Source organism: Pantherophis guttatus, chromosome 3 (assembly GCF_059756535.1).
Source record: "Pantherophis guttatus breed Tessera chromosome 3, ASM5975653v1, whole genome shotgun sequence".
Lineage (NCBI taxonomy): Eukaryota > Metazoa > Chordata > Lepidosauria > Squamata > Colubridae > Pantherophis > Pantherophis guttatus.
In genome coordinates, this window is record NC_142065.1 from 175286845 (window position 1) to 175308861 (window position 22017).

The following is a 22017-nucleotide window of genomic DNA, read 5'->3' on the forward strand; positions in this document are numbered from 1 at the left end:
TGGCTTCGCTGTTGCTTAATTTAGAAATTTTTATTTTTGTGAGACCTGTTTCTCTTTTTCCTTTCTTTTTGTGGGTTTGATCTCCATCCTAATTTCTTTTCTGCAAGTTGTGTATCAACTGATCGGTTTTCATTCTGATTTATAACTTGATCTTGTTGGTTTTGCTTTTGTGAGTCATATTTCTTTTCTGTAAGTTGTGTATCAATTAGTTGATTTCCATGGTTGCCTGTAACTTGGTGAGTCATCACGTTAGAATCCAATGCCACATCTCTTTTATTTGTGGATAATCCAGCTGAGGTATCTAAAGAATCCAAAGGCAATTCATCTACAGAGGCCTCTGTAGCTCGATTTTTTCCCCTTATTTCCAACTCCTTCTGCTTATCTTGTGTTGTGCATAAAAATGTTGAACTCATTTTCAAAATTTTTTGGTAAAATTCTTCCGCTTTTTCAACAGTATTTAATTGATATCTTACTCCTTGATATCTCAATATTATACCAACTGGAGTGTCCCACCTGAATATAATATTTCTCTTTTTAAGCTCAGTCACCAGAAAACCAAATTTCTTTCTTTCCAATAACATCTTAGGTGGCAGCTCTTGTATATCCAAATCTTTCTTCCAAACAAATGCAGAGTAGAATTAAAAGATTTTTGTACAATATTATTTCTTATTTCTTTGTCTGTAAAATAAATCACCACATCTCTTGGCAATTGCCTTTGTTTTGCAATCCAGGAGTTTATTCTATAGACTCTATCAATCCTACAAAATACCTCCTCAGGTTGAACCTTTAAAATCCCAGCCAGAACTTCAGAAGATATTTTCCTTAAGTCATCTCTGTTATTTTCCTGTAATCCTCTCAGTCTAATCGCATATTCAGTAAAATTATATTGCATCATTAAAACTTCCTTTTCAATACGTTGTTGTATATTTCCTACATTACAAATCTTTGGATCAGCTTCCATTTTAGGTTTTTTTTCTAAACTATTGTCTTGAATGTTTATCAAATCATTTTCAATTTTCTCTATTTTATTTTCCAAATTGTCCTCAGTTTCCTCCATTTTAGACTCTAATAGATTAATATTTGTATCCAACTTGATCAAAAATTCTGAGAAACCATTAGCCATTTTTATGATTTTTTGTTGCAAAATATCAAACTTTGCACCAATTCTTTAGTTTCCTGCTTAAATTTCTCAAAGTTCTGATTCATAATCTCATCCCTTCTTACAATCTCCTCCAGAAGAAATTCAATTATATTAAAATCAGCTTTCTGAGACTGTAAGTTAAGAACTTGTTCATATAGTTTGTGGATGGGGGAATTCCCCCCCCTGCTTGTTTGTCCGGCTTTGTAAGCCTAAACGCCATATTTCCACACAGGCAAACTTTTTTAGAAAAAAAAAAAAAAAGCAAAGCTTCTTTCCAAACGAGATCAATATCAAATCAAATCTCCAGGAAGGAGAAAACACAAAAGTGGAGCTTTTTCTTCAATTGTAACCAGGAGCATTTATTCCGCTACTTTGTGGCTTAATAAGAAACGGAAGGACTTTCCCTTTTCAGCTTCCCTGCTCAAATTTCGGCAGTCGCCATTTTAAAAGTCCTGTTTTACTTTATTCAATATCCTTTACAAAATAAGTATAAATACTTGCAATTTAGGGTCACAGGTCCAGATCCAGATCTCATCCTCTTTGCTTAATCTGTTAGTTATCTTGAAAAGCTTGTTTTCGTAGCCTTGCTCTGCATTTTGCAGAGGTCTCCCAACGCCCGGAGCAAACGGCGAGTGATATAGGGAGCCTCATCCGCTCACCCCCAAGAGTAAAAAAAAAACTCTGGGGGCTACGCGGAGAGCTCTACCTACAGTCACCTGCTCTCTCTCACATTTCCTCCTGGAAATGGAGTTTTTTGAGCCGCCTTTCCATTGTAAAGGCGGCTCTTTACAGGCGATGGGGCTGGCGGTCCCAAGGGACCGTCTGGCGGCTACCAACAATTTGTAATCTTAATCAAGGCTAGAAGAACTTTTCTATCAGCTTCAAATCCTCAAATTGCATTTCTGGATTGTTTGTTTCTTTTTTAAGAGCCAAAGCTCAATGACTGTATTCACAAAATACATTTAATCAGACCAAAATAAATATTTAGCAGATACACTCATAACAAAACTTGGTTAGTGTTAACATTGGTTAAATGCATTTATTTATTTAGGCTTAGCATATTGGCTTAACACAAAATTGAGGCATTATGTTCCAATATATTATAGAAATCTAGAAAATGAATTGTTTCAGAAATATGAATCAGTATGTTGTGTGACTGTAATCACTAGTCCTTCACAAAGGTAACATATGATTATATTTACAGGAGTGAAAATCATGGAAAGGGATGTATTTTAGTATCTTCTGAGTGACATTAATCCACAATATATCCTTTCAAATGGCAATATTTTCCTAGCATTTTTGAAACAATGAAAGATATTACTGCATTCCTCAAAAAAAGACCAGAATTGGTTCATCTTCATTCTCATCCTTCATCTCTGACAGTTTCTTAGAATATATGGTACTTGACTTTGTTGTTCCACCCTGTCTGCAGTTGCTTGTTTTCTCCTGTTTAGGGGTGAGCAACTGGGAAAAATAGATTTTTGCAGCTGAGGAATTTCTACTTCATCCAGTATTTCCTAGTCTCTTTTGGTAGATTAATTTCCAAATGGTTGGTTATACAGAGAGTGGAAAATATTGCTTTGGAAGGTAGATTTCTCTGAAATCATCTTTTTCTTTTCCGTTACTCAATAGATCCTGCCAAATGTATGTGAAATGAGCTTCTGTGAATGAATGAAAGAAATGAAAAAAGAAAGTGACAAAAGAAGTGTAACAAAAAAGAGGAAACACATGTCCACGTTGGTTTTTTTTAAGTTAACTATGGTTACTTCAGTCTCACCAGACCTGACCATCCCCCATCATAGACAATATTAGTTCAGTTCCATTTGCATTCAGATCTCCTTGAAAAATATATACAGTAGTTTGTATCCCTTCTCCAAAGAGAAGCAGAGCAGACTTTTGACTAATCTTCTTTGTCATGGAGAATAAGATTATACTGGTTTCTTATATATATGTTTCTTTTCATATACATTGATACCAAAGGCTTTGATCACCTATAGAAATTATCAATAACATTTGTTGTGCACCTCCCACAACCTCCTGCAGAAGAGTATTGAACCCAATAACATTTCAAAGAAACATTCGAAAATGTGGTTTCTATATGTATTCCACAGCAGATGTGCTGTAAACTGAACCTTCCAAAAAAGAAAGAAAAATATAACCATTAAGTATAGCTAAATTATAATTGAACAAAATGTGTTACCCGGCGTCATGAATACTAAACAATAACTGCAATACTACAATGAATTCTCAATGTGATTCATAACAAGGGATCACAATGGGAAATGCTTATCACATACATATTGCTTTAATTGTACATACAACCATAAATAAATGTAAATGCATAGCTGAGAAATATTTTCCAATGGTGAAAGTAATAAGGCCCAGGAAATATGTAGGCTGTTTCAGAAAAGCAAAGAACTTTGTATTTGCATTCCTTAACGTACTTTCACTTTTTCTATAAACATTTGCTAATGAAGGGTGGTCACTAATGATACAGTATTGAAGTTCAATAGGAAAAATAAAATACTGTTTTAAAGAAATCATTACAAATACACAGAATATTTTGTGGTACAACAGGTGGGCCTATGAATTGTAGTGTGTTCCAATGATACTGTATTCTGTTTTTTTAAAAATGTGGAAGCACACTAAGGTATCATCAGTTTTATCAGCCTAGTAGTCCAGCCTGCTTATAAATCTGGTTTGAAAATGCTCCTTCTTACAAATCTGATTTGGAAAGTTCTTTACTACTTATACTGTAGTAAAACTGAATTGCAAACAAAAGGGAAAAAACTGTATAAATCATGGGTGTCAAACTTGATTGTGTCACATGATGTATCGTGACATATTGTGACATTTTTTGCCATTGCAAGTGGCAAGTGGAGTAGGTGTGGCCTGCGCATGATGCATCCAGCCTGTGGGCCACCAGTTTGACGGCCCAGATAGATTAAAGAAGCTATTTTATTCAGTTTTTTTAATGTACCATTTGAAGTAGAAAATAAAAGCTAATAAAAAGGCATGCATTAGACGGAAGGATAATATGAGGGAGGTAGAATTTGATTTTAAAAATGATGACTTTCTGAGGCAGTTTTTTTTTTAAAGAAATAGCCTTTAAATTGACATACTACTGCATATCTTTAAAAATTACAAGTAAAAGCCTTGAGTTACAGTATAATGAAGATAGAATTAATCCAGTTTTTTTTCCCTAGTAATATTCATCGGATATATTTGGTAGCAAGGCCCACATATTTCCTGGATTTTCTGAAAATGACTGTTTCTTTACAAAAACCTGACCTGAGTTTTCAGAGACTAATTGTCTCCCTTCTCATATTTTAAGACTGACATTTTCTCTTGAGTTGTTGTATACCTTGATTTTGCCATGGAAACAATTGCACATTGATTTTAAGTGTTTGCTCCTCCAGAAAAGGAGGAAAGGCAACATATAGTCTGGCGGAAACGTGGTGCAAGCAAAATTGACTTGCAAGGATAAAAAAAAAATGATGTGTTATATAAATTAGCATTAGTCTTCTTGCATTTCTACTGTACTTACTTTGTTTTTAGTTTGTATACTGTGCAGAGTCATTATAAAATGGGTGATTTATACATTTGAAAAATAGAGGATATTTATCTGAACTAGTTTTAGCTGGATTTTCATTCCTCTTCTTATTTTTTATTCGTTTTTTTGTCTTCTGAATCATGTTGTTTAATCTGAAACAGAATGGTAGGATAGGTATGTATGTATGAAAGCAAAATATGCTTGCCAGTCTCCACAGATGAATGGATCCTTAATTTAATCTCATGATTAATAAGACCATCAATAGAAAGAATACGTGATATACTTTCTGCACTGTTTGGGGATACTTAACATGAGACAATTTTAGCTAGTATGAATAGATACCAGTGTTTTTTACTTTCTCAGTGAAGAGTTCATTTCAATCTTCCTATATTGTGTGAGAACTTTAACATTTGCTTGTGGGCAAAGGCATTGTGATTCTATAATAAAATTCTGCCATCATAAAGGAAAATGCATATTTATGAATATTTCTTTCTTTGTGTGATGCTGCTATAATGTCTTTCCAAAATAGTTTGTCTTCTTTTGGTGACTCATTATCGTGTAGAGTGAATTTCATTTGCAAAACATTTATTGAATTAACCATCATTTAACTTAAGCCTCGCTTATTCCTATGGTACATATGAGGAATGAGGGATAAAAATTCAAACCTTTATGCGATTCATAAATTGAATTTTGAGACTCTGTTTCTTAAAATGGGCTCTAGAAATCAGCTGGGATTGTTGCTGTTGCACCAACTTCCCTGATGCATAGCAACATCCTTGCCTGAGCACCTTGATGAGATTTCTGAGTTAGTGGTCTCAGATTTCCACATAGAGTTCCACAGATTTATGGTTCTTGGGGACTTTAATCTCCCTTCCCTGGAATGGGATCTGAAGTGTTTTGTGAATTCATTGCTACCATGACAGCCATGTGCCTATCCAGAGCCAGAGCTTGACTCAGGACAGGGGACACATTCTGGATTCTGTAATCCTATTGGAGCAATGGCAAAGTGATCTGAAATTGGAGAAGCTCTCAGGGTCCCATATGTCATGGTAGAATCACGCACTGATTTCTATGGGTTCTGTAGTACCACTGCCTGCTGTAAGGAAGTTGGACCTATTAATTGGTTTGCCCTTGGCACTTGATGGACCCAGAACAGTTTCAGAGGGAACTGGGGGTTAACCCTGTTGGTCTGTTGCATGGTCCATTTAATATCTTGGTTGCCACTTTGAATAAAGGTCTTGGATTGGATTGCGCCCATGCAATCTCTCTCTTCTTGGGATGCTGGCACTCCCCTTGGATCTGAATGAGATGAAACAAGAGAAGAGATGTCAACAGAATCTCTGACACTCAACAAAAGGCAAACTAGAACAAACATGGGTTAGAACTGCAATTAAGGCCAACTTTGTTGTGGTAAGGGTGGTGAAACATCAGTATATCACTCTTATTGCATCTGCAGATTGTAATTCCAGACCCTGCTTTGAGTGGTACAAGCCCCCCCCCAAGATAAGGTAACATTTTCTTATAGGGGCACGCAGAGGAATTTGTGCATCTCCTTTTAGATCAACACCAGCATGTATTTCTGAAGCAAAAGATTATATCAGCAGTACCTGAAATATAAAAATATGAAAATATAATGCTATTTATTATTACTAGGAAATAGAATATCCACTATTACTGGAAGAAAGTATGATGATGTAAGGAGAAAAAAGTTAGCTTGCTGTCACAAGCAGATCAGATTTTGGTAATTTTGATGCAGCTGCTGCTAGCATCATTCCTTTCAACTGCTATCATAATAGCTACTGATTTATTGTTTGTATATCCCTTTTAATTATTCATAGTCAATTTCTTTTGTATGTCCAGGGTTGCATCTTTTCCCATATCATTCTTATAGCCTATCATTTGTAAATGTACTTTAAACTCAGTCTTGATTTTGTCGTGTAAACTTACTCTGTTTTGCCAATGTCAGATAGTGGCCAGGTGCCAGACAATTGGTTCTTTGAGGATCCAGAGATAATGAGCACACTAGAGGATAAGAAGATATTAAACTTTATTAATAACTTTAGCAGGCAGATGTAAACAATCATAAAAGCATAACATACCAAGCAGATGCTCTCACTTTGGCTGTTGGAAGCTCTAGTAACAATAGTGGGGAGACACGAAAGGCCGGTTTTGCACAACACTGAGTGCTCAAGCCAAAATCCAAAAAGAACAACATTCAGAGTTTTTATTAAAACTTGGCATTTCCATGGCCAGGAGATTGGATGATGACCTTGACTGGATGATGTATAACTGGGATGGAAATGAGAGTTCTGAAAACTTTACTGATAAGCCAACCTGCTAACCTAAACAGTCTACAGTTTTGTAAAGTTTTCCCCTCTTCCTCTCTTTCCTTATTCATCAAGCAAAAATGAAAATCAAGCAGGTAAAATAGCTCAGAATTTTTTTAATATGAAGGAAAAATCAAAGTATGTCACTTAATTCCTCAAAATACAATGGTCTTCCACAGTGCCTCTATATCAGGGGTGTCAAATTCGCAGTCCGCAAGCCAGATGCATCATATGCTGGCCACACCCATGCCCAGTTTAGCAAAGGAGGGTAAATCATGATACGTCATGTGACACTGCTGTGACGACATGAGTTTGACACTCCTGCTCTTCATCTTCCAAAACATCTTTTAAATACAGTCTCTCCACAGAGGCTGATGTCTCTGTTGATGCTATTATCTTGTAATGTCTTCATGAGGAGCAGCTGTCTGGAACGCTTGTGGTCAATCTCAAGTCCTCTCTTTGTTCACAGACATTTGTCTACTCGTTGGCTTTTCATTCTGCTGTTGTTGTCACTCTGCTGTTCAGGAAACTGTCTTCAGTCTGTTATTTCTTCCCTGAAGGTCAGTCAATGGAAAATTTGAGATTTGAAATGACTTTTACTGATTTCTTTTTAAATTGTGTTTTTTAACCTCTTTATATTATTTGATATGTAAGAATAAGGCTTAACATATTTGGATGACTAAAGCAAGTAGCGATTCTCAGAATTGATATACCACAGAAATTAGAAAAATGGGTATACAGAAGAGTCATATGGATAAGAACCAGTGATTTCCAGGAAATAGACATTATTTAAACAAATAGTTAATAACCACCCAGATTCAAAGCTATAAAACACTACATAGAAAAATCTATTGGCCCATAGAGTAGACCAAAAGGCAACACCTGTGGACTGTGTGATATAAAGAGGGAATTTGTACCCCCACTTTAGTAGAAATTAATTAACTGAGAACAATTAGTCAATCTATCTTTATTCGGATGGTCAGGAAAAATTCCTTATTCTCAGCCATGCCATATTGTATCTGACAGCCTCTAGCTGAGTTCATGCCTAAAACTCAATTGTATGAAGTTCCATGTCTGGCAATTTCTGTTGAGGTTTTGCTGAGGAGTCAGACACAAAGAATCAATAAAAAAAGAGAATAGGGCTCATTTTGTGATAACAGCATATTCCCTACTGCAAAATTTATAATATGTTCCCTCTGTTCCGTCTGAACATTAGTTTGAAATAACGTCCATTATTTTTCCTAGTACAAGAGCAGGAAAATTCTTCAGTAATAAAAAGTAAGAAGTAAATAAATAGTACTGCCATTGTACTCAAAGCAAACAATACAAGCTTTTAAAGGATCAAGGCTTTATCATGTTACACATAATAAACTGCCACCATCTAAAGGCATATCTAGCTCCTTTTCAAAGTAACTTTTTTGGTCATCTATAATACAACCGTTCAAGTAGTGCTGATATTTAACTCTTTAACTGTATGCAGACATATGGATTGCTAGCACAAACATATGGCAAAATATATCAATCTTTGTTATAATATTGTCTATGTGTAATTTTCCTCACTCTGCATTCATTGAAATTTAACCTACTTCAGATTTTTTTAAAAAAAGTTCAATCAAAGTGATGCTTGAATATAATTAGTCCTGCTTTAAAACCAAGTCATATATTTTTTAAAAGAAAAAAACCCATTCAGTTGTAGAGACCTCTGTTAAGCTTCAATGGGATGCTTTACTTTGATATATGTTCATGCAAAGCATCTCTTTGAAGCAGTTCTATATATTAACCTCTCCTCCTAGCCCTAAAATGATACACAATTGTCAGACTGTATTGCTCTGCCTTGTTCTGAAGTTTCTCTCAGCAATTCTGGAAGTAAATTCTGAGTGCATACTTTTTAATGTGCAGGACCTCTTTTAATGCTCCCAGTCAACTATTGCCTGGTGAGTTTTGGATGTCAAACAGCTTGAGGAAAAGGCATCATCTCTGCCCCTTGCCAAGAAGAATTGGGATCAAGAGCAGATTTTCCTTTTCTGCTTGCCTCATCATCAGTATGGACCACTCACTACTCCTTAAATGTAGGAATGGATGAGGTTAAACTTCACCCACAATATGAGTTAAGGGTGTGACTATGCTTTTAAATGATATACCCCAAATTTGGGATTTATTACTATATGAAAGTTATCTGTTTACAAACCTCATGGGGAGTAGTTAAAAAAGGCAATAACAAAAATTACTCTTTAAAGTTGGAAAGACTGGATCATTATCAGTCTTTGTACTGATTTTATTTATTTATTTTATTTTATTTTATTTCCAATTTCTATACCGCCCTTCTCCCTGAGGACTCAGGGCGGTGTACAGCCAGAATTAAAAACATGCAATACAAATATTAAAAAACAATTAAAATATCTATAAATTTGGCCCAAAAATTAAAAATCACTACCAATTAAAACATTTAAAAATTTCTTCTTAAACCAGCCCGGCTTGCTGGAAAAAATGGGGTTTAAGGGCACGTCGGAAGGCACTGAGGTCTTGGATTCTCCTTATCTCTGGGGGCAACTGATTCCAGAGGGTAGGTGCCCCCACAGAGAAGGCCCTCCCCCTGGGGGGTCACCAGCCTACACTGTTTGGCTGATGGCACCCCGAGGAGGCCCTCTCTGTGGGAGCGCATGGGTCGATGGGAGGTCGTCGGTAGCAGCAGGCGGTCTCGAAGATAGCTAGGCCCTATGCCATGGAGCGCTTTAAAGGTGATAACCAACACCTTGAAGTGCACCCGGAAGACCACCGGGAGCCAGTGCAGCTCACGCAGGAGCAGTGTTAAATGGGAGCGCCATGCTGCTTCTGTCACTACCCGCGCTGCTGCGTTCTGGACCTGTTGGAGCCTCCGGGTGCTCTTCAAGGGGAGCCCCATGTAGAGAGTGTTGCAGTAGTCAAGGCGAGAGGTGACGAGGGCATGAGTGACTGTGCACAGGGAATCCCGATCAAGAAAGGGCCGCAACTGGTGAATCAGGCGAGCCTGACAAAAGGTCCCCCTGGTTACAGCCATCAGATGTTCCTCCAAGGACAGCTGCATATCCAGGAGGACTCCCAGATTGCGAGCCTCTCTGTGGGGGCCAAAGACTCGCCCCCAATAGTCAGTGATGGAGTCAACTGACTATATCGGGATGCCGGGAGCCACACCACTCAGTCTTGGAAGGGTTGAGCTTGAGCCTGTTCCTCCCCATCCAGATCCGCACAGCCTCCAGGCACTGGGTCATCACTTCAAGGGCATCATTGGGGTGGCCTGGGGTGGAAATGTACAGCTGGGTGTCATCAGCGTACTGGTGGTATCTCACCCCGAAGCCACAGATGATCTCGCCTAGCGGCTTCACATAAATGTTGAACAGAAGGGGCGAGAGGACTGATCCCTGTGGCACTCCACAGATGAGAGGCCTCGAGGTCAACCTCTGCCCCCCTGCCAACACAAACTGCGACTGGTCGGAGAGAAAGGAGGAGAACCATCGCAACACGGTGCCTCCCACCCCCAACTCTTCCAGCCAGTGCAGCATGATACCATGGTTGATGGTATCAAAAGCCGCTGAGAGGTCTAACAGGACCAGAACAGAGGAGCAACCCCTGTCCCGAGCCCTCCAGAGATCATCAACCAACGCGACCAATGCCGTTTCCATGCTGTGCCCAGACCTGAAACCTGACTGGAATGGATCTAGATAAGATGTTTCCTCCAGGAATTGTGGAAACTGTCGTACAACCACACTCTCAACAACCTTCACCATGAAGCGAACGTTGGAGACAGGACGATAGTTGGCCAATATTGCCGGATCCAGGGACGGCTTCTTGAGCAGAGGCCTCACCACCGCCTCTTTCAAGGCAGCGGGGAAGTGACCCTCACTCAACGAAGCGTTGATAACACCCTGGAACCAGCCTCGTGTAACCTCCCGGGAAGCCAGTACCAATCAGGAGGGACACAGGTCCAGTAAACATGTGGCTGCACTAAGACTCCCCAAAATCCTGTCCACATCATCGGGAGTCACAGCATCAAACTCCTCCCAGATAACATTCTCAAGACTATTCCTTGTCACCCTGCCCTGATCTACCCAGTCAGAGTCCAAATCCCCCTGGATCTGAGCGATTTTGTCATACAGGTATTGTCCAAAATCCTCCCCCCTGCCTTCCAAGGGACCCTCCCACCCTCCCAGATGGAGCAGGGAGCGGGTCACCCTGAACAGGGCGGCCGGACGATTCCCTGATGACGCAATAGAGGCGGAAAAGTAGTTAAACTTTGCCGTCTTTATTGCCACTAGGTAGGCCTTAATATGCGACCTTACCAGTGTTCGATCAGATTCAGCGAGACTGGCCCTCCAACCGCTCTCCAGGCGTCTTTTCTGGCGTTTCATTTCCCTCAGCTCCTCAGTGAACCAAGGAGCCACCCGGGATCGGCACCGGGTCAGAGGCCGCAAAGGCACGACTCGGTCCAAGGCCCCACCAGCCGCCCGATCCCAGGCGGCTACCAGGTCCTCGGCCGAGTCATGTGCTAGATCCTCAGGAAATGGCCCAAGCTCCATCTGGAACATATCAGGATCCATCAGGTGCCTGGGGCGGATCCATCTAATTGGGTCCGCCTCCCTGCGGCGAGGGGTAGTGGTTCGAAGATCCAGGCAAAGGAGCGAGTGGTCAGTCCATGACAAGGGTTCCATGTCTATATCCCCTATAACAAGACCACTCAACCACTGGCCAGAGACAAAAATCAAGTCCAGAGTGTGACCTCCCCTGTGAGTAGGGCCATGAACTAACTGGGTCAGGTCCATGGCCGTCATGGAAGCCATGAACTCCCGAGCCACCTCAGACGTTTCACCGACGGATGGCAAGTTGAAATCACCCATGACTAAAAGCCTGGGTGTATCTACTGCCACCGTGGCTATCATGTCGAGTAGCTCAGGTAGGGCTGTTGCCACGCGGCAGGGAGCCAGGTACATAAGCAACAAGCCCATCTGAACCCCACGACCCCACCTCTCAAGAAGGGACTCACATCCGGCTATCTGAGGCACAGTGGTCTTCCTCAGACCCAGATCTTCGTTAATAATAACCGCCACCCCCCCTCCCCTCCCCTGGGCCCTTGGCTGATGGAATGCTCTGAAGCCTGGTGGGCACATTTCAACCAGAGGGACGCCGCCCTCCGGGCCCAACCAGGTCTCCGTAATACCCGCCAGGTCCGCTCCTCCCTCTTGAATAAGATCGTTAATGAGGGGGACCTTATTTACCACGGACCTGGTGTTGCATAGCATCAGCCGAAGGCCCAGATCCTGAGTATCTAAGCCACCTAGTATCCGAGCAGAGCTGTGGGGACTGGGGCAAGCAATTGCTTTCAGACAGCGAGTGCGAGCCCCCAACACATGATATGGTCCCCTGCTCCCGCCATATCTGCCCCTCCCATCTACTGTGCTGATGGTAAAACTCTCATAGGTATCGTCCCCCATCCCTTTCCCAATCCCTCGACCAGCACCCCCCACATTGTTACCCTGTGCCGGGCTCGGCTCTGACCCTGGTGGATTTTCCCTCCATCCCCCAGAGTCGTCTTCCCAATTTCTCTAAAAAGATTATTACAAACCCCCCTCCCAGAACCCCTTAAAATCTTAAAAAATTTCCCTAGAAAACCCCACAAATTCTTCCTTGCTCCATGCCCTCTCTCTGGACTCCAAAGTCCGTCATCGAGATAGGCCCTCGATAATGTGGAGGGCCAAACCTGCGAGAGGGGAGAATCTCGCAGGGTGAGGAGTTCCGACACCGAATACATATAATCATTAGGGGAGCTAAAGTCCAAGGGTAGGGGACCACCAATGTTACAAACATAGGGAAAATTCCAGTCTATGGTCAAGCCGCCAAGCTCCATTGTCCTCTCACGACAATGGCAAAGGAGGTACATATCATTCGACCCCGGAGGTTTCCAGGGCAGCCATCCTCTCACCTAGGCCAACCCATGGAAACTTGATGGAAAACCCGGGCGTGAAGATAGCCATATTCCGCCTCCAACCGGCCTTGCATTCATAGAACCAGTATCCCTCCTGGGATTAGTAGCATCCAGGAATTCAAATATCCTGCTCAGAAGGAGGTTTAAGTTCGTAAATTTACGTCAAAGAAGTTTTACATGGCAGGGAATTCAGACAGGCTAGATAGAGAAGGGGGAAAATTAGGAATAATTCAGCAGGCCAAGATAGATGGGTAGCTGTAGCTGTAATAAGGCCAATAGGCCTAAACTTGGTCCAAAGGAAGGAGGAGGGAGGGGAAATTCAAACCACATAAGTTTGTAATCATTTTCCGACCCCTGTAAATCCCTCAACCTTCCATTCTGATGAATAATGCTGCCCTATTTTGTGCCCCCCGACCAGCTCGCCCTGGGGGGTTTCTGGGTCTCCATGGAGGTAACCCTTCCCCCAAGGGTCCAACACTCTCCAGTCACCCAGGAATCAGGTCTAAGTCTAAGGCTGCCGCTGAAGAATCCTATGCCGTCTGTTTTAAGGTCTGCAAGCCTTTGGGAGCCGCCCCGACATCAGCCGCCATCACCGCGGTCACCGCCATGGCTGCCACCATCGCTGCCATCACCATCAGCCTCCCCACGGACGTCCCCAGCCGCCCCCTGCCTCCACAGTTCCTCCTTGAGGCATCCAGGGGCGTGGGGAACCTCCGTAGGGGCCTCAAATGTCAACGTCATCAAAGGGCCGCCACCGCCACTACCACGATCGCCCGTAGCTGCCGATGCTAGTGCCGCCCCCGCAGGACGCATCCGTTCACGCCATCACCTGCCACCGTCTCAACGTCGTCCTCCTCGGAGCTGGGGTGATCCGTAGAGCTAACAAAGCTCTCAACGGGATCCCCAGATGCTCCTTTACCCAGACGGAGGGTCATAGATGTTCAAAATGACCCCCCCAAGGTCCCCCAAGCTGAGGTATCGCCCACCGAAGATCCGAGATTCAGCGACGGGGCGCCATCTTGGACATGCGCAGAAGAATTACTGATAATATGTGTTCACTTTCAATGGCTATTATTTAATTGGAAGCAGTGGTGAAATGTAAAATTTGTTACTACTGGTTCTGTGGGTGTGGCTTGGTGGTGGTGGTAATATGATCGAGTGGGCGTGGCCAACTTTTTTTTTTTTACTTTTAAAACCATTTTTTCTACAGCCTCTTCGGCTGAAGAGGTTGTAAAAAAATGCTTTTAAAGCCTCTGACGATCCCAGCTGCTTGCCTGATCGGCAGAGGCTTTTTTTTTTTAAAGCCTCTGACAATCCCAGCTAACTTGCCTGATTGGCAGAGGCTTTCTTTTTTTTTTAAAGGCTCTGATGATCCCAGCTGAGCCGCACGATTATCAGAGGCTTTTTTTTTTACTTTTAAAAGCATTTTTTCAGCCAAAGAGTTTGTAGAAAAAATGCTTTTAAAAATTAAAAAAAAGCCTCTGATGATTGTGTGGCTCAGATGGGCAATGGGGGAGGGGCAGGGATTTTTGCTACCGGTTTTCTGAACCCGTCTCCATTGCTACCAGATCGGGCGATCCGGTCTGAACCGGGAGCATTTCACTCCTGATTGGAAGTCTGAACTGTTTAATTCAATTCGTTCAAAGTTTAGCGTTGTATTTAAAAATCAGACTAGCATCTCATTGTAACATCATATGTTCTTCTTTTTAACTGTTTCCTTTTTCACATTTTAATTATTTTCCCCCAGGCCTTTTCTTTTTAGTATATTAAAACTGTAATAGTAATAACAAAAACACTCTTGAGATGAAGCAGTACATCTTGATAACTTGTGCTTCAGTGTGAATGTTTCTGTGCAAGATAAAGCACCTCATCTAAACAGGTTGTCTGGGAGCAACATCCTTCTGCCAGACATCTATCACTGGCTTTGAAGATTTGTGCTTCAGTCTGTGAACATGGCAGCAGAAATTATGTTATTCCTTATTACTTTTCATAAATGTCTAGATGCATAAGTGTTACAACTCATAACTATAGAAATAGAATCCCATTAAGCGACAATATTTTGTTGAGTTAGATTCACAACAGATAGATATAAAAAGATTCAGAATTTTCATCTGAGATATTGAGTTTTATTTTCAGTTGAAGTAATAACAAGTTATCTTTTTAAAACACCAGATTACATGCGTTAATAGAGAAGATACCCAATTCTAGAATCTAGAAGATACAGTAATCTTCTCATCTTAATACCATGTTTCCCCGAAAATAAGACCCTGTCTTATATTTTTTTGAACCCTGAAATAAGCGCTTGGCCTTATTGCCATGCGCTCAAAAGCCCAATTGGGCTTATTATCAGGGGACGTCTTATTTTGGGAGAAACAGGGTAGCATTCCTGGATGTTCATTGTGAGCTGAGAGAGATTTGAGCAGTGATTTCTTTGCCTACCTTATCATTTTCTTTTTCCCCCCCCTTTTCAACAAATGAATAAATATTTCATGTTTCAAACTATTTACAAAGATAAACTTCATTGATAAATTAAAAACCAAATTACACAGCAAAGCACATATTGAGTGAGCCACTGCTGTTGTTTTTATTTGCAACAAAGTAAGCATAATAAAAAGTTTTGCATAGAAATCAAGGAATCTTAACCTACTTTCCAAAATCAATGCATCAATGTATTCCCCTTCACTACTGCAGATTTAAAGAAAGAACAAAATCATTTCATTAGATGAATTGGTAAAGTTGATAAAATTTGTATCAGGTGGCTGCAGTCAGAATTTTCATTAATCCCATGTTCACATATTGGAGGCGGAAATCTAATTTAATTTAATAGATAAATGTTACATGCCCATTCATATATTTTTACAGGTAGCTTCCTTTTTTTTATTCGAGTTCTCTCAATAGAAGTTAAAGTTTCATGGATTCTTCTGAAAAATTTCCTTTTATCGCCAGGAAAATAATGTTTTCAGAAGATTGAACCAATATCAACTGATCTGTGAAAGTATGAAAACTAAACCAAATGTCTGATTCTGGGATTATTTTTTTTAAAAAAAGTTTTCAATAATGCAATTTAATCGACTGAGAATTAGCCTGGAGATGCTATATGAGGCCATGATATGCTGACAAATAGAATAGTACAATTTTACCAAGCTGGTAAATACAACAACTATTTTATCTGTCATGAACAAACAAAATGTTAAAAAGTTATGTTATTTACTTACCTACCAAGCACATCTAAATTATATTAAATTAACCAAAATATATTTACAATCCCCAAGGCATGTCACAAGTCTTGAGCACCCCTAATATTTGGAAATTGAAAGTTGAAACGCCCTATCATAGTTAGCTATAACATATAGTCTTGATCAGTGTTTCTCAACCTGAGCAACTGGAAGATGTGTAGACTTCCTACCTGAATTTCCCAGCCAATATGAATTTGAGAAACTGTGGTCTACATAATCCTGAATGTGCAGAAGTGTTCCATTGATGGATAAGCTGGACATAGTTAAGGCATTTTACTCAAATCATGAAAAGATACATTACTTAAAAAGGTACTAAACACAAATAAAAGTTGCCATCTATTTTTAAACATTCTGCATGATGATCTAGCATATTTTCACTTAATCTGTATTAGCAATTGTTGCTGGTCTTAGGAGAGCATGACAGGGTAGCATGGAGAGAACTTTCCTATAAAGTCGCCAAGAGTCGGACATGATTGAATGATTAAAACAACTTAAGTAATCATAGTCCTGTAACCACTGTTAGTAACAACTGATATAGTGCAGCATGTTAGGTGGTTTCATGCAGTGGTGAAATCCAAATTTTTTTACTACCAGTTCTGTGGGCATGGATTGGTGGGCGTGGTAAGGCTCAGTGGGCGTGGCAGGAGAAGGATACTGCAAAATCTCCATTCCCACCCCACTCCAGGGGAAGGATACTGCAAAATTCCCATTCCTTTCTCACTTAAGAGCCTGATAGTACAGTGGACTAAAGCACTGTTATTAACATCTGCTGCTTGCAATTACTGCAAGTTCAAATCTCACCAGGCTCAAGGTTGACTCAGCCTTCCATCCTTTCAAAGGTAGGTAAAATGAGGACCCAGATTGTGGGGGCAATAAGATGACCTTGTATAAATATACAAAAGTATGAAGGCTATTGCTTAATGCAGTGTAAGCCGCCCTGAGTCTCCGGAGAAGGGCGGCATATAAATTAAAGCAAAAAAAAAAAAAAAACCTTCTGGGGAAAGGATATGGCAAAATCTCCATTCCCACCCCACTCTGGGGCCAGCCAGAAGTGGTATTTGCCGGTTCTTCAAACCACTCAAAATTTCTGCTGCCGGTTCTGTCACAAGTAAATGCCTTATTCTCCAATATGTAAATAGTATATAACCGGGGTATTAGAGGTTAACTTATTCTTCATCATTTAATATATTCATATTTAACCACTCCCTTTCCTTGCTCCGCCTTGTGTATATAAAAGGAGCTGTATGCACCTCCTCCTTGCTTCTATCTGTAATTATTCAGCGAATATAGAATGCCTACTGTAAATAAACAGCGTTTTGTTTGAATACTTTATTCTTAAATCAATTATTGAGTCTGATCCTAAAAATATTGCAACAATCTGGTAGCAGAGGATGGTTGAATTGACTCAATAAAACTTTGAATATGTCTAAGAGAGAAAACTCCAGAAACAAAAGAGAAAGACCCAACACCAGGGCATACAGTAAAGAAATGGAAGCAGATCAAGAAATGATCAATGAATCCACAACTGCAATATCGAGAGAATCTGAAGACTGCACTACAGACAATGAAGAAATAATGGATGAAACTGATGACCAAGAAGAAAACGAGATAGAAAACAACGAACTCAGGTCAGAGATACTGAGACTCTTAAAAAGTCAAAAGAATGACGAAAATCTCATCGCGAACCTCCAAGACATAATAAAAAACAACGGAGCAGCGAGAGAGAAACACATCGTAACAGATGATCCTAAAGATTCAAAAATGGTGAGCGAACTGCCTGCAGATAAGAATATAACAAAAAAGAAGATTAACAATCCCACGCAAAATTTTGAATGGCAGCCATCTTGGTTCCAACAGACCACTAAGATGAGCGAAGCAGAGCCAATCAGAAAGCAGAATTCAAAATGTCTGGCGCGAAAAGCCTTACACGATGCAAAAAGCAAAAGAGAGAAAATTTACTTTTCAGAAGAATCAGACACAGAAATCGAAGAAACTTCAATAGAAACGCAAATAGAATCAGCAATGAAAACGCTTTTTGCAGCATTCGGTCCAAAATTGAAAATCACAAAAGAATCGACAAAAGATAGCAGTCAAAAAATAAAGAAAAGACAAACAAGTAAGCAAACGTCTCAGAATCTACCCGCTTCTATCCAAACGACGAGAGCACCGACGCCTGAACCCAGAGAGCCCTGCAGATACCATCCCGCACCACAGACGATCTCAGGAACCAGCGATCTCAACGAAAGAAAGCGAGTGCCTGCTGTCACCTGGACTCCCAAGATCGAGCTGGAGACTGATTCGTCGGAGGAGGAAGGCTGGGAGGGAGCTGCAGCGGCGAGAACCTCTCCCGACAGCTCCAAGAGCAAAATGAACAACGCGCATGTGCAGAACTACGTAGACAGCTTCGGGGGACATGAAGAACAGAGAGAGCCTTTCAGACTCGTTGCGAGCATACCCACACCATTCTGCAACTATCAACACTTGCAAGATCACGGACTACCCCCAGTTGTAAGTAATGGATCTAACAACATTGGGAATTTACCCAATGATTTCCCAAAACTGAGAATAGATGGTATTAATTTGCAGGAATGGTGTCAACAGCTTCAGGTTGTTTTTCTAAAAGAAAACTTATTATTTTTCATTACTAACCCCCCAAAAAGACCTTGGACTCTAAAATTGGACTGCTTACATCACAGAGCATTTTTCTTATTAATTTCCAGTATATCTCCTGCTATGTACCATAGTATTAAGCAAAATCTGACTGTCTCAGAAATTATTCAATGCATGTTTAAATTGTTTCACAGTGAAAGTGTAGCCACTACAACAAGAATGTCTAAAGATTTCTTCTCAGCTAGGATAAAGCCAGGGGTTACTATAAGTGAACATTTAATATCTTTAAACAAAATCAGAGCAGAGCTGCATTTAAGGGGAGAGATAATTTCAGATCAAACAATGAAAAGTGTTATCATTAACTCACTAGACCCATCATGGGATAACTATATATCACATTTAGATACAATCAATTTAGGGTATTTATCCATAGAAAATTTATCAAATAAGCTAATAGCTGAAGATAATTCAAGAAGGAGTCGTTACAACAAACACATAGAACATAAACAATATAAGAGGGTAGCATTCCAGGAAAGATATTGTGCATCAATTGAATGCCACAACTGTGGATCCAAAGAACATAATAGGAGAGATTGTCCTAAATTCCTTAGAGAAAGACAAAAAACTGATTATAGAAATAGATATCATAACAGACAATCATCCATTGACAGACATAGATATAGAAGTCCACCCAACTATAGAGAACATAGAGGGGGCAGGGATAATTCAAAGGATAGAAGATCTGGTTCACTAAATGGATTAAACAAACATAACACAACTAGCATACATCAATCAGAGGACAATGACTGGCTCATTGATTCTGGGGCAACTAATCACACTACACATAACAAAAATATATTATCTTCATTTATAGAAGATAAATTTGTAATTAAAGTGGCTAATCAAGACAAGGTCCAAGTCATTGGTAAAGGGAATGTAAACTTACCCGATCTAGGAAAAATAGAGGGGGTATTGCTAATACCAGAAATACCTCACAACATACTTAGTGCAATAAAACTAAGTAGAGATTCTGACATAAATATAGTATTTTCAAAAGGAAAAGCAACACTAGAGAAAAACAAAACAAGCTTAGGTAGTGTGGTCATTAAAGGAGGTCTACCATATTTAATCACAAAAGAAAGATGGTTACACAATATTGATTCCAACATGGAAGAAAACAATGACATAGATAATGGAGACAGTAGCAATAGTGATAATGAAGAGCATGAGACAATTCATAGTCACAAAGACACATCTGTTAATGGCACACCCAATGACAAAAAACCTAAAATTGGAAAACCAATTCATGATGAATGTGCACATATTTTACATAGGAAATTAGGACATGCCAGTTTTCCTGTAGTACAAAAGATGATTGAACATGCTGAAGGTGTTAAAATAAAAAAATTGTAAAAACTATTTGGAATGCTCAGTATGTAAGTCCACAAAACTCAGAACTAGTCCCAAACCAAGAAAGGCAACAAGATCAACTAATCAAATTTTTGATTTGGTACACATGGATTTAGTTGGTCCATTAACACCATCAATCACATATAGAAAACGTTATTTTCTGACTATTGTAGATGACTATAGTCGTTATGGGTTTGTCTATACTTTAAAACACAAAGATGAAACCTTTCAGAAATTTAAAGAGTTTTACAAACGTGTAGAAACACAACATAACATTAAAATAAAACAAATTATGACAGATAGGGGATCTGAATTCATGTCAAAGGAATTCTCCCAATGGCTAAAAAACAAAGGGATGCTACATTTCACATCTAGCCCTTTCTCTGCATTCCAAAATGGAGTGGTAGAGAGAAAGAACTCAACGTTACAAACCATGATTAGATGCTCATTAGAAGATGCTGGCTTAGGTAAACAATTCTGGTCAGAAGCATTACAATATTCCAATTATACACAAAATAGAACTTGGTCCAGCATTATAAACAAGACACCATATGAACTAATGTACAATAGAAAACCCAAAATAGCATACATGCACATATTTGGAGTCACTGCGGATGTACACATACCAAAGCAATTGAGGCGTAAAGGAGAGAACGTATCCAGAAGACTCAGGTTCATGGGATACGAAACAGGCACAAAAGGGTACAGATTTATTGATAATAATAACAAATTTATAATTTCCAGAACAGCAGTATTTCATGAACAGGCCAACTAGTCTAAAATACATCTTAATGAAATATTCCCAATCACAAATCCAGACACTGAACATCAGAATAAAATAACCAGAGAAGAATATAATCACAACACACATAAAAACAAAATTAAAACATGGACAAACAGCCAACACAAAATAAAGACAGATTCGCTAACAAAAAAGGAGGCAAGATATTTACATGATAACGATAGTAAACCAGAAAAAACAATCAGAAGTAACAGAAACCAAGTGCCAAACAAATACAAAGATTACATAATGTACATGGATAGCGAAACATCAACACCAAACACATACGAGGAAGTATTAAAACTTCCCCCCGAAGAGAAAAAAAAAAATGGGAATCAGCCATGGCCAAGGAGATGGATAGTTTACGAAAGTTAAATGTATTCACACCTACACCTGCACCTAAGGATAAAACTATTATAGGCACCAGGTGGATATATAAAGTTAAAAATCTAGAAGAAGGTAACACTTTATACAAAGCTAGATTAGTTGCACAGGGTTATGCTCAAAAATATCCTGAGGATTACACAGACACATACTCTCCCACAGTAAGAACTGAGAGTGTCAAAACAGCTTCAGTTATAGCATCAGCACTTAATCTTGATGTTTTCCAATATGACATACAGACCGCATATCTACACGCAAAACTCGATAAAGAGATATATGTAAGAGCACCTCATAGTCAATACACAAACAAAAATGAAACGTGGTTATTAAATAAAAGTTTGTACGGATTGAAACAATCTGGCAAACGATGGTATGAATGTTTAGTCAAAGTACTCAGAACTATGAATTTCAATGCTACTACTGCTGACAACTGTTTCTTTGTCAAAAAAGAAGGTGACACATTAGAATTTGTGTTAATTTATGTGGATGATATTTTGTATATAGGTAAACATAAAGAAAAGAGAGAGACATTTGTAACAAAACTAAATGAACATTTTTCCTTAAAATCATTAGGGACGATAAATAAGTATCTTGGAGTTCAAATCAGCAAAACCAAAAA

At 39.7% G+C, this 22017-nt stretch overlaps 1 protein-coding gene across 4 annotated transcripts in view; it reads right to left on the reverse strand.

The window, feature by feature from the left end:
* Positions 1 to 271: 271 nt before the first annotated feature.
* Positions 272 to 22017, reverse strand: part of LOC148114921 (uncharacterized) — a 45509-nt gene continuing 23763 nt past the window's right edge. For 2 of the 4 annotated variants that reach the window (XR_015733385.1, XM_087890591.1), the window contains exons 2-3: positions 6642 to 6716; positions 272 to 5993 (exon numbers count right to left, since the gene is read on the reverse strand). Coding sequence is in view for 1 of the 4 variants with exons in the window: in XM_087890591.1 (XP_087746717.1) it covers positions 5764 to 5993; positions 6642 to 6716 (305 nt within the window). In the remaining 3 variants the exon portion in view is untranslated. Of the gene's footprint in view, positions 5994 to 6641; positions 7576 to 22017 lie in introns of all 4 variants that reach the window. The other 2 variants (XR_015733388.1, XR_015733387.1) reach the window with 2 other exon arrangements.